Below are 12,751 nucleotides of genomic sequence, written 5' to 3' on the forward strand. Positions count from 1 at the left end.
TGTTATTTACTGCCGGAGGCAGCAACTTATTGCTCTAGTTATGGGCCCGTTTCAATGCAATGCTGCCTGCTGGTGTGTGCCCTTGTCCACCGCAAAAACAGTATCACATCATTTTACACCCCTCTATATGGCTGTATGCCCTCTGTGACTCTGTCATTCAAATCAGTGGCACTGGAAGTTGTTGTCTTTTAGACACTTAGAGAATGGGTTTGTTTGACACATTTCTGTAGGTATTGAAGTTGCAGGCTCAGGTATGGAACAATAGCCACATGCAAATCCTTTGTCATTCTAGTTGGCGTTAGTCACATGAGTAAATATTTTCCTAACTGTCAGTCTATGAAAACTGAATTGAAAGTAGTAGTCATTGGCACATTAAGCAACAGCACTGCCGCATTCCTACACAAACCCAGGATATCCTCCAAAGCCCAGTGTTCACTTGTCCACCCGTAGAAACTCTCTGCACTTGTTTGGCTGGAGGAGAAATCAATATGAGCAGATCAGGGATTAAAGGAAACTTTTCAGAGCCAGACTGATGGTAATACTTATTGAGCCACGTTTAAGGATTCGTCAAGCAAAGCATTCCTACCGGCCCTTTTTAATGTGGCTAATTATTGAAAAGCTTATTTGGACCTAAAAAATCGTTTGAACTCCAAGGTGCTCAGTGTTAGCGATGACGGTGTGATCGTCTTTGCGTTCAGTGTGCCCAGACAGGGAGAGGGTTGTCTCAAAATCCCTCCAAAGTACCGACTGCATAATAAACCAGGCCTGTTACGGCTCTGATTGAAATCTAATCAGGCATTTTCTCAGTCAGATGATTTCTCAAGTGCAAAGGATTTGAAAATAATGGAACATTCCCATAAAAAAAAAAAAATTACACAGGGGGAAGGGTAATACAAAACCTGTTCTTCAACTGTCTTGGCATTCTCAGCAAAAACCACAACACCATGAATTAATGACAAAACCCAAGTTATTTTGAAGTAAAATGTAGAGAGATGGGATGTAGGCCTACTATCTCTCTTGTGATATGATCTTTCTCATTGATATGCTGAGCTCAGTTGAAGGGGTACTTAGAGCTCAGTTAAAGGGGTACTTGGGATTTTGGCATTGATGCCATTTATCTACTTCCCCAGAGTCAGATGAACTCGTGGATACCATTATTTATGTCACTGCTTTCGGTTTGAAGGAAGTTGCTAACTAGTGCTAGCGCAATTGCTAACTAGCATTAGTGCAATGACTGGAATTAATTGTGCTAACACTAGTTAGCATTGGCTCGTGAAACTACATCTAACTTTCAGGATTTTTTTTTGTGAGACAGCTTTTTAATGTTGTTTGCATGTGGTGCACATATCTGCACATATGTGACGTAGTACACAATTTTCGAGGACCACTTTTGGCTTGTGAGTGCTACTTTCAGAACTACTGGCTAAAAAGTATACAAAAGTACAGGAGAATCTCTTTAATTCCCTTGGTTGAATAGCTTTGAATTCCATGGACGTTTTGGACTGAGGTGTCATAGCTCTTGTCAGTGATGAAGCGTCTATCTTATGCGACTGATTTTGGGATTTCGAGCCTTGGAAGGATGAGATTGGGAGTTGTCAAAAATTATCCTAGGGAGGAGACTGCCTAAGGCAGGGATCATCAACCAGATTTAGCTGCTGGCCGCCAGTTGGGGAACCCTGGCCTAAGGTACATTCTGTGCACTATTACCTTAGTCATATAACCTAGCGAGCGTAAACATTCCTTAGGGAGGGGTATATACCAGAATCTGCTTGCCTGAATGCAAGTGGTTTGTAGCAGCCTATTGGAACTCAACTGCCAGTATAGTTGTTTAGCAAGTAATTACTGTCCCACCCAGCAGCTTTTAAAGTAAATAATTACAGGAGCCAGTGTTGTCAATGTCCACACTCTGTCATCACATGTAGGCTAACCCAGTCTCCTGATGTTGTGGTGACTTAGACCAACAGAGTTGGAGACATTTTCTGACTCAGCATTTTTTCAGCATTGTGCCAGTTTTACCAGGGTGTGCTGGCCCTCTTGCAGCCCTAGCACTTAGTTAACACTCTCTCATACATGGTTGTTGCCACCTTCCGCTGTGAAAATGGCGCCCATGCTGTAGTGTGGCAGGCAACAAGGTGGCTTTAGTTCATCTGCTGTATGCTACATCTCTGTCAGAGACAGTAACTGCCTAACACTTAAAGCTGCAATATGTAACTTTTGGGCGACTCAACCAAATTCGCATAGAAATGTGAGTTATATATCTGTCATTCTCATTGAAAGCAAGTCTAAGCGGTAGATCTATTCTACAGTGCATTCGGAAAGTATTTAGACCCCTTTGTTCCACATTTTGTTACGTTACAGCCTTATTCTAAAATGGATTTAAAAAAAAAAAGATTCCTCATCAATCTACACACTACCCCATAATGACAATGTGAAAACAGGTTTTTAGAAATAAAAAACAGATACTATTCAGACCCTTTGCTATGAGACTCGAAATTGAGCTCCGGTGCGTCCTGTTTCCATTGATCATCCTTGAGATGTTTCTACAACTTGATTGGAGTCCACCTGTGTTAAATTCAATCGATTGGACATGATTTGGAAAGGCACACACCTGTCTATATAAGGTCCCACAGTTGACAGTGCATGTCAGAGCAAAAACCAAGCCATGAGGTCGTAGGAATTGTCCGTAGAGCACCGAGACAGGATTGTGTCGAGGCACAGATCTGGGGAAGGGTACCAAAAAATGTCTGCAGCATTGAAGGTCCTCAAGAACACAGCGGCCTCCATCATTCTTAAATGGAAGGAGTTTGGAACCACCAAGACTCTTCCTAGAACTGTCCGCCGGGCCAAACTGAGCAATCAGTGGAGAAGGGCCTTGGTCAGGGAGGTGACCAAGAACCCGATGGTCACTCTGACAGAGCTCCAGAGTTCCTCTGTGGAGATGGGAGACCCTTCCAGAAGGACAACCATCTCTGCAGCTCTCCACCAATCATGCCTTTATGGTAGTGTGGCCAGACGGAAGCCACTCCTCAGCAAAAGGCACATGGCAGCCCGCTTGGAGCTTGCCAAAAGGCACCTAAAGGACTCTCAAACCCTGAGAAACAAGATTCTCTGGTCTGATGAATGCCAAGCGTCACGTCTAGAGGAAACCTGGCACCATCCCTACGGTGAGGCGTGGTGGCAGCATCATGCTGTGGGGATGTTTTTCACCGGCAGGGACAGAGACTAGTCAGGATCGAGGGAAAGATGAACGGAGCAAAGTACAGAGATCCTTAATGAAAACCTGCTTCAGAGTGCTCAGGACCTCAGACTGGGGCGAAGGTTCAGCTTCCAACAGGAAATGACCCTAAGCACACAGCCAAGACAACGTAGGAGTGGCTTTGGGACAAGTCTTTGAATGTCCTTGAGTGGCCCAGCCAGAGCCCGGACTTGAACCAGATCGAACTTCTCTGGAGCGACGTGAAAATAGCTGTGCAGCGGCGCTCCCCATCCAACCTGACAGCGCTTGAGAGGATCTGCAGAGAAGAATGGGAGAAACTCCCAAAATAACGGTGTGCCATGCTTGTAGCGTCATACCCAAGAAGACGCGAGGCTGTAATCGCGGCCAAAGGTGCTTCAACAAAGTACTGAGTAAAGGGTCTGAATACTTACGTAAATAAGGTATTTCAGTTTTTAATTTTTAATACATTTGCAGACATTTCTATAAACCTGTTTTTGCTTTCTCATTATGGAGTATTGTGTGTAGGTTGAGACAAAAAAAATCAATTTAATCAATTTTAGAATAAGGCTGTAACATCAAAATGTGGAAAAAGTCAAGGGATCTAAATACTATCCGAATGCACTGTGTGCTATTTCTATTCTTCCTGTTAAGTTTAGTTTTTGCGTCTTTTACTTTCGTTTTTGTACACCAGCTTCAAACAGCTGAAAATATAATATTTGTTGTTATTTAAAATATATTTCACAGTGGTTTAGATGGTACAATGATTCTCTACACTGAGTGCTTGTTTTGTCACAAACTGAAATTAGGCAAACTATTCAAATTTTTGCAACCAGGAAATGGCGGCGCTATTTCGGCATATTGCACCTTTTAAAATGTGGTGCTAATACACTGCCTTTCCTCCCCCAGCCAAGCCAAGACAACCGAGCTGGTCCAGTGAGGGTGCGACTGCGGAGAAACACAGCTATTCATGGTACTGCAACGCCTCAGAAAGTGACAAGAAGCCTATCGCGCAGACCACCACCCTAAAGAGCGAGGCCAAGGACTCTTACGACAACTGGGACGCAGTGATGGGTCTGGGGCCCGCCTCTCCCACCCCAGAGCCCCCCAGAAGCCCCCCCTCGTCAATGTGGAGTGGCGAGTGGGGCTATGGTCTCGGTCTGGCCAGGCAAGACAAGACATCCCCAGAGCCTACTCCCAGTTACGATGTGGGCCTGGGGTACTTCGAGGTCCCCATCGAGCCCTCCGAGTCCCAGGACTACTCCCAGTCTCTCCTCAGGGTCAGCACCCACTGCCGGACCTACCGCCGGCCCAACAAAGGCAAGCAGGCCGGGGACTCTGACAGCACCACTAGTACCAGCACAGCCTTCAGTAGTGGGCCCGGATCTGGCCCACTCAAGACCAACAATACAGAGAACAGCAGCAAGCCGGCGGGCCGCGGGCGGACGAGAGACTTCACGGTGCTTCACCCGTCCTGCCTGTCGGTGTGTAACGTCACCATTCAGGACAGGGTCATGGAGGAATACACCCCCGCTGCCGCTGTGGCTACCCCCCTGACAGACTTGGGAGAGGCTGGCCGTCTGCAGAAGAAGACTGAACCAGCACCAGCCAAACCCACCAGGTGACCTACTGCTACCTACCTACCGCTATACTGGGATAATCACTGTTGTTGTTAGATTATGATGATGTTTGGGCTATTTCTGCTCCCTTCACTGACAGTCATAACAATGAGGTATGTTTCTCTCCCTCTGTTGATCAGACAAGGATAATAATCTACACGCTGCAGTATAGGCTATGCTCTCAAATGTGTTTGGATTCTTCTATTTTGCTGATGAACACGCATCCTTGAATATCTCGCACCTGCTCAAAAGCCATTGGAGTGTAGGTTGTTCTAACTTCTCTCTCTCTCTCTCTCTGTTTCTCTCTACCAGGTTCAGACCCACTCAGAGCAAGACCAAGAAAGACACCAAGTTGGATTTCTTTGGCTTCGAGGAAAACGAGGCGGGCCGTGGTGCCACCCAGGAGGAGGGCAGTTCCGACCCTGTGGCATCCGGCAGCTCCAACTACAAGATCAAGTATTTTGGCTTCGACGATATGAGCGACAGCGACGAAGACGAGGGCTCCCAGGCCAAAGAGAGGAGGAAGGCTAAGAGGGCTGCCAAGGCTGCAGCCACAGCTTATGCAGCCTCCGCTGCTTCCATGGAGATGAGGGTGGACAGCCCCCTGTCCGGCAGCGAGGAGCTGGACAGTCAGACTAGCAGCCACACAGGTCAGGCACAGGGCCTCAGGCGAGGTCAGTACTACCACACACACACACACACACACACTCAGACCAGCATCAGTACAGGGCAGACTCAGGCAAGGTGAATTTCAAGAACATGGAGATCTCTATATACACACATACACACTTCTACTAAAGCCGGGTGTACACTACACGACTTTCAAAATCCTAACATCGCTGAGCCTCTCACATTAAACCACCGTCTTTCCTGTAGTTGTCTTGCCAACGTAGAGGTGCCCACTAAACGACGTGGCACAGACGGGGGTCACACACTACAAGATTCTTCACTTGTTTGTGAGGAATCTCGATACCACGCTGTCTCGCGAAAACAAAGTGATTAGATTTAACCAATCTACGAGCTGTGCAGCAAAGTATCCTCATAAGCGTTCAGTCTGACATTCACGCTTGCCATATAGAGTTGAAATATCTAGCAAACATTTCGATTTGAATAACATTGCTCATGCATTCCAGAGCTGTAATGATTTGACACTTTGGCTTTGGTTAGTACAAACGCATACTAGTAGTAGTCATCGCTCCAGCTTGAGTCTACACATTCTGGATGATGCGATACAACGTTATCATCTCACTGGCTTCTTCTCTGGTGAGCTCTCATTGGCTATTGCGGATCACCGTTCTCAAAACTTGTCGTTACACATCTCACACTACAAGAGCATGGCAGATTTTGTGCTGATAAAATCAAACATGTTTGAAAATATTGGGACGTCTGGGACTGCTCAAAGACTAGATCGGTAGCCCTCAGATTTCGTCTCTGACCCGCTCACATTAAACAAGCGTCGGTGATGGCTGCGTGCCCCGAGTAGGCAACGACATGGGGATTTTGTCTCCGATCTCAAAAACTTGTCTGGGACAGCTACACTGAACAAAAATATAAACGCAATAAGTGTTGGTCCCATGTTTCATGAGCTGAAATAAAAGATCCCAGAAATGTTCCATAAGCACAAAAAGCTTATTTCTCTCAAATGTTGTGCACAAATCTGTTTACATCCCTTCTCCTTTGCCAAGATAATCCATTCCCCTGACAGGTGTGGCATATCAAGAAGCTGATTAAACAGCATGATCATTACACAGGTGCACCTTGTGTAAGGTGACAAAAGGCCACTCTAAAATGTGCAGTTTTGTCACAACACAATGCCACAGATGTTTCATGTTTTGAGGGAGCGTGCAATTGGCATGCTGACTGCAGGAATGTCCACCAGAGCTGCTGCCAGATAATTTAATGTAAATGTATTTACCATAAGCCGCCTCCAACGTCGTTTTAGAGAATTTAGCAGTATGTCCAACCGGCTTCACAACCGTAGACCATGTGTATGGCGTCGTGTGGGCGAGCGGTTTGCTGATGTCAACGTGAACAGACTGTCCCATGGTGGGGTTATGGTATGGGCAGGCATAAGCTACAGACAACGAACACAATTGCATTTTATCAATGGCAATTTGAATGCACAGAGATACAGTGACGAGATCCTGAGGCCCATTGTCATGCCATTCATCTGCCACCATCACCTCATGTTTCAGCATGAAAATGCACGGCCCCATGTCGCAAGGATCTGTACACATTTTCTGGACGCTGAAAATGTCCCAGTTCTTCCATGGCCTGCATACTCACCAGACGTCACCCATTGATCATGTTTGGAATGCTCTGGATCGACGTGTACAGCAGCGTGTTCCAGTTCCCTCCAATGTCCAGCAACTTGGCACAGCCATTGAAGAGGAGTGGGACAACATTGCACAGGCCACAATCAACAGTCTGATCAACTCTATGCGATGGAGTTATCTCGCGCTGCATGTGGCAAATGGTGGTCACTCCAGATACTGACTGGTTTTCTGATCCACGCCCCTACCTTGTTTGAAGGTATTTATGACCAACAGATGCATATCTGTATTACCAGTTGTGAAATCCATTGATTAGGGCCTAATACATTTTTTTCAATTGACTGATTTCCAGTAAAATCTTTGAAATTGGTGCATGTTGCGTTTTATAGTTTTTTGTTCAGTATAAATCGTGGGCAAAATCATGTCATGTACACCCAGCTTAAGCTAACATATGGGTTTCTACTAAGCCAACATGAAATTGTTTTAAGAAGGTCATACCAATGATCATTTAGCTATTTGATTTGAAATTTTAGGACCCCTGTAATTATAAAAGAAAAAAATATATATATATATATATATATATATATATATATATATATATATATATATAGAAAAGTTATTTGATGAAACATTGAATTTAGCCTTACTGCTATTAGCCCATAGAAACACATTGAATAACAGCTTCATACATGGATAAACAGTCACAAAAAAACCATAAGGAAGTTCGTTCTGAAGTGTCTGTCCTATATCTGAGGGATATATATATATATATTTTTTAACCCCTTATTTTAGGCACTAAACTATCTCCATATATACTTCCATTCATTTTTTAAACTGGTACCCAGCTACCTTTATACTAGTCTTGAGAGGCTTGTGGGCATCCTAGAGCAAAACAACCGACATGTATGTGTTCATGAGAGACTCGCCTTTCCATAGAGGGGTGTGTAGCCCAAACTGTTCGGACGCTACAGACAGTTCGCAAATCATCTGTACCGACTTCAGGGCGAGTGCAGTGGATTGAGACGCAGCCCCTCTAAAAAATAAAACATGTCTCTAGCTTAAACTGAAGGATTGATTTGTTATGATGCTAATTAGATTTCTGCGGGGCGCGAATATCAACTCTTGAGGGTTAACCCTAATTACCCCTGTAAGTCGCTCTGTATAAGAGTGTCTGTCTGCTAAATGACTAAAATGGAAATCTATTATACTCAAATCATTTAGGCTAATAATGACTTGGTCACAGAGATCTTATAATTCACGATAGGATTCTATATTTAATTCTATGGACTTGGTAATGAACAGTGATGTTCCTGTCCTAATCTAACACACGTCTTACTTTGGCATGTCCCCTGTAGATGTGATGGACTTCCCAGAGGACAACTCTGCCTCTGTGGGCCTAGAGATGCCCAGGAGACCTCAGGCAAAACAGGTGGAGAAGTCCAAGGAGAGCAGGGAGACCAATAGGAAGATCTTCAGTGGCCCCAAAAAGGTAAGAAGTGTTCTATGGCAACTCTCCCTGCACTCAAGTCCAGGATCGTGTTCATCAGGCCACAGCGGCACATCTCAGCGAAACGTTTTGCAACGGAAAACAGAAAAGAGCGCTTTTCATTGGACAAGGTCAGGTAGTCCCCTCCCTGTTTCAGTCCGTTTTGGTGGCCAATGAACTAGACCCAGAACGTTCATCAGAGAATGAGTAGACTACGCTCTGTATGTGCTGCAGAGATGCCAAAATGGCTTGTTATTTGTATGTGGATGGAGGGATGACAGCTGCCATTGACGGTCTCTGGTCCTAGGTTCCAATAGGTGCGAACTCATTGAACTGGAGATGCATACCCAGCAACACTCATTCTCTTTTTTTATTTATCCAGAGAACCAGTAATGCCCTATCTCCAATTGCTTAGATGGACTTCATCTGTAAGTGCTCCGTTATTGGTCTTTAAGAGCAAGGCCCTGCTTAGAATGGGATGTGAAATCTTATTGTGAGAAAATCAGACACGTTATATATGTTGAGGTTGTTAAATACAGGTTATAGGTCATACAATGTTTCATATAGTCATTTGTAAAGGCAACTTGCACATTTTAGGTGTATTCTCATAAGTCAGTCTTTGCATTTGGGCTACTACAAACCTGTAGAGTGCGAAGGTGCCTTCCAAGTCTTTGGAGGTGTTTTCTGCTCAGAGATTCCTCATCCATAGCCCTGTAATGTACTCCATGCAGGTAACATTATTAAAAGCGCTGAACTCATAAAAAAAAAACAATAGCCCTCCAAAAGGATCGGGGTATTCATGAGTCGTCAAAAGGCAGCGATTTCTATTGCGACTGGCCCAACTGTAGGGGTAGTGAAGTGGCACTCTGGCGCATGCAACTTACATGGACTAGTCCCGAATTGCACACTATTCCTTATATAGTGCGCTACTGTTGACCAGGGCCCCGTAGTGCACTATGTCGGTATTAGAGTGCTATTTGGGGCACAGCCTGTAACTAACCCTTACAGAAACCAATTTGAATTGGATGCATAACAATATATCTTCTTCTCATGCAGTTTGCTTACAAATTGCAGAAGAAATGCTGCTGTTTTCCATAATAATACCTACAATTCCATCTTTTTCATTCTATTATTCATTCTCCATAACCAGTTGTGCTTGATGCATTATTTGTGTATGTATGTTCTGGGCCTCTGTATTTGTCACTTTAAATGTATGCCAAACAACAATCAATAATTGTAAAGGATGACTTCTAACAATTTCCACTGACAATCTTACAAAAACACATTTCCTTTAAGAACAGTGCAGATGCGAAGATTGGTAACAGAATAACAGTTTGTGCTGGTTGTGCCGTCATTCTGTTACCAAACTTCGCATCTGCACTGTTCTGAAAGGAAATGTGTTTTTGTCAAATTTTCAGTCGGCCTTGTACATAGTTTGGTTTGTTTAACTTTGCAATCATTGTTTTTTGTTTGGCATACATATTAAAGCGAATAATCTGAGTCTCCTCATAATTCTGTTACCGTGGAGTTGCCCATATGCCAATCTGTTGATGTCGGCTGTCAGATGTTAGAGGTTGATTTAATCGCCACCATCATTATCATGTCGTCTCTGACTAATTCATGTCAGGTCTGTATATGGGCAGCTAGCTCTGCTCTAGTCTGGACGAGTGGACGTGGCTGAACAGCGAGTGTGTTGTGTTTATTGAGTAGCTCTCTCTTGCTCTCTGTCAGGCTGGTGAGTGTTATGTCTGCAGCCTGTGGACAGGCCAAGGCCCTTTGCTCCCCTCTGTTCACAGTACACCCCTAGACTCAGAGCCTGGCTGGCTCTCCTACATTAATCATGGATATATGATACATCTACCGACTCTCTCTCTCACTTCGCCCACACTCTTCTCTCTCTGTGTCAGTCCATCTTCCTTACTCTGTCCTCCAGCTAACCTTTTTTTCTCTCTCTTTCTCTCCCTGGTGGTTGTCCTCAGGCAGTGATTTGGCCCATATCTCTCCTAAAAGTCTTCCTATTATTGCTTTATAGATTCTTCTAGGATTCCTCCTCCTGTCTTCGATCTGTTATTGTGTCCTGTTCTGCTGAACCAACATCTCTTCCTATTGTTTGTTTATGTGTCTGTTGCCTAAGGAGAGACCTATGGCTCCTGCTTTCTCTTGGATTGGGTTTGAGCTCCAATGTTTGGGCCAAGATGGGTGTTGGGCATTTTTCACGCGCAACAGTTGAACCCGAGAGCTTGTGTGCTCTGATTGAGCCGAGAGTGTAAGCGATAAATGATTTGGCAGGCCAGGAGTCGGTAACAGGATGCGTGTTGGTTGGGCGGGTGGCGGTGCAGTGGATAAATGAGTCCGGCCTGCTTAAAGCAGCCGCGTTGGATTGCAGGAAGACTTTTACCTGCCTTGAGAGACATTCTCCCCACGCGGGTTTAACATCGTGGGCGTTTATGGCGGTTGGTAATGACTCATTTCAGACGGTTAAAAATAAATTAGAATCAGGGTTCTCCCCAAAGAATGGAACCTCCCTTTTCTCTAGATTGCAGGAAATGGCAGTTACGCCATACTCGGCATATCACCTTGTTAAAATATCCTGCAGAGAACCCTAAGAATGCGCCACAGGTTATTTATAGTGTCAAGCCCAATTCTCTCCTCGGTAGAGATGCACAGGTGTTTAAAGGCCCCGCATTCCCCTCCCCACGCCTCTTCATAATCATTCTCACTCTGGCTTAATGACTCCAGCGGCTCACCGACAGCATGGTGTAGAAGACTTTATACGGTAGAGAAAGGGGTAAACATCTCATCAGATACCCTGCTGGTGTTATTGTGAACATTACAAATGGCACCCTATTCCCTATATATGAAGTATACTAGGGGCCCTGGTCAAAGGTAGGTTGCCATGTGGGATTCATCCATAGTAATACCCTCTGTCTGTTTCCACACGTTCTGTGATTGTCTGTCTTGGAACAGAACTGGTTTACAGGGTTGGGTTGGCTGATGGCTGGCAGGACCGTGAAGTGGGTTTTAATTCATGGAAAACACTTCCCTGTTTTCTTTCACAGCTTTGTTTGGGCATTTAAATCTGAGGCTCATTTGAGATTTAATGGCATTTTCGCGTGTGTGACGGTGTAGATGTGAGTCATAAAAGTATGTTTCCATGTGGGCAATTCCATGATAATGGAGTTACTGTAAGCTGGGACCAATTTTTCACTTAAATGTGTGCTAACCAAAAACGAGTAATTTGAAAGTTTAACAAAGCATACAACTATATGCACAAAGACTACTTTGAACAATTTACACAGTAAATAAAAACGTTGTATCTTCACAGTTCTTTCTGTAAATGTTTTTGTAAAATATTAAGTGGAAATTGTTAAAAGTAGTCCTTGTTCTATGGTTTCTTAAACTTTGATTTCAATGGTTTTTGTTTGGTATACATTTTTAAAGTGACAAATCTGATTCTCAGCATATTTCCGTTATCATGGAATTGCCCGTGTCTCATAAGGCCAGAGCAGGGATGCTGTTACCGTCTTGAGGGGTCCTGGACCACAACAGCTGATTGCTGGTTGAGTGGTTTAGTTGAACCTCGCCTACAGCTGGAACTGACAGCTCCTCAGTCTTCTGCTTAGTGTCGGTGTGTGTGTCGGTGTGTGTGTGTGTCTCGGTGTGTGTGTGTGTCTGTCTTGGTGTGTGTCTCGGTGTGCGTGTCTGTCTCGTGTGTGTGTCTCTGTGTGTGATTTGGCTACTTGCACTCGTCTCAGATTTATGAAGAGGGCCTTGGGCAAACATGTCTTAACTTGGCAGTGTTGGAAAGGGGGAACTCAAGTAGTGTATTTGGTATTCATTTCCTTCTGTCTGACCTTCTCATGTTTGTGTGTGTGTGTGCATGACAGATAAGTGCCCATGTTTACAGAAAATGCCTTTCGTCACAAGAGCTCACACTCCCATGGGGGTGGGTGTCGAATCTTCCTGTGTCCACTTGATTAGGTTAGGATCATGGTTAAGAAGACTAGAGGGCCTAAATGAAAGTTGAGGTACTCTCGGTTCATTATTTCCTGCAGTGCTCTGTCCTGAGCCAACAATGTTTGTTCGCTCTTGCTAGTATTCTTTTTCTTTGATTCATTATTAATATCCCATCAACAGGCTGAGCCAATAGGCTCCCTTT

General features: G+C 44.5%; 1 protein-coding gene across 2 annotated transcripts in view; it reads left to right on the forward strand.

Annotated features, from left to right (window-relative positions):
* LOC121536430 (wings apart-like protein homolog) overlaps positions 1-12,751 on the forward strand; it is a 44,600-nt gene that overhangs the window by 3,362 nt on the left and 28,487 nt on the right. Inside the window, exons 3-5 of one of the 2 annotated variants that reach the window (XM_041843732.2) lie at positions 4,124-4,835; positions 5,146-5,507; positions 8,462-8,595. In XM_041843732.2, coding sequence (XP_041699666.2) covers positions 4,124-4,835; positions 5,146-5,507; positions 8,462-8,595 — 1,208 coding nt within the window. The remainder of the gene's footprint in view (positions 1-4,123; positions 4,836-5,145; positions 5,508-8,461; positions 8,596-12,751) is intronic. The other variant, XM_041843814.2, reaches the window with a different exon arrangement.

This window comes from Coregonus clupeaformis, chromosome 1, assembly GCF_020615455.1.
Source record: "Coregonus clupeaformis isolate EN_2021a chromosome 1, ASM2061545v1, whole genome shotgun sequence".
Taxonomy (NCBI): domain Eukaryota; kingdom Metazoa; phylum Chordata; class Actinopteri; order Salmoniformes; family Salmonidae; genus Coregonus; species Coregonus clupeaformis.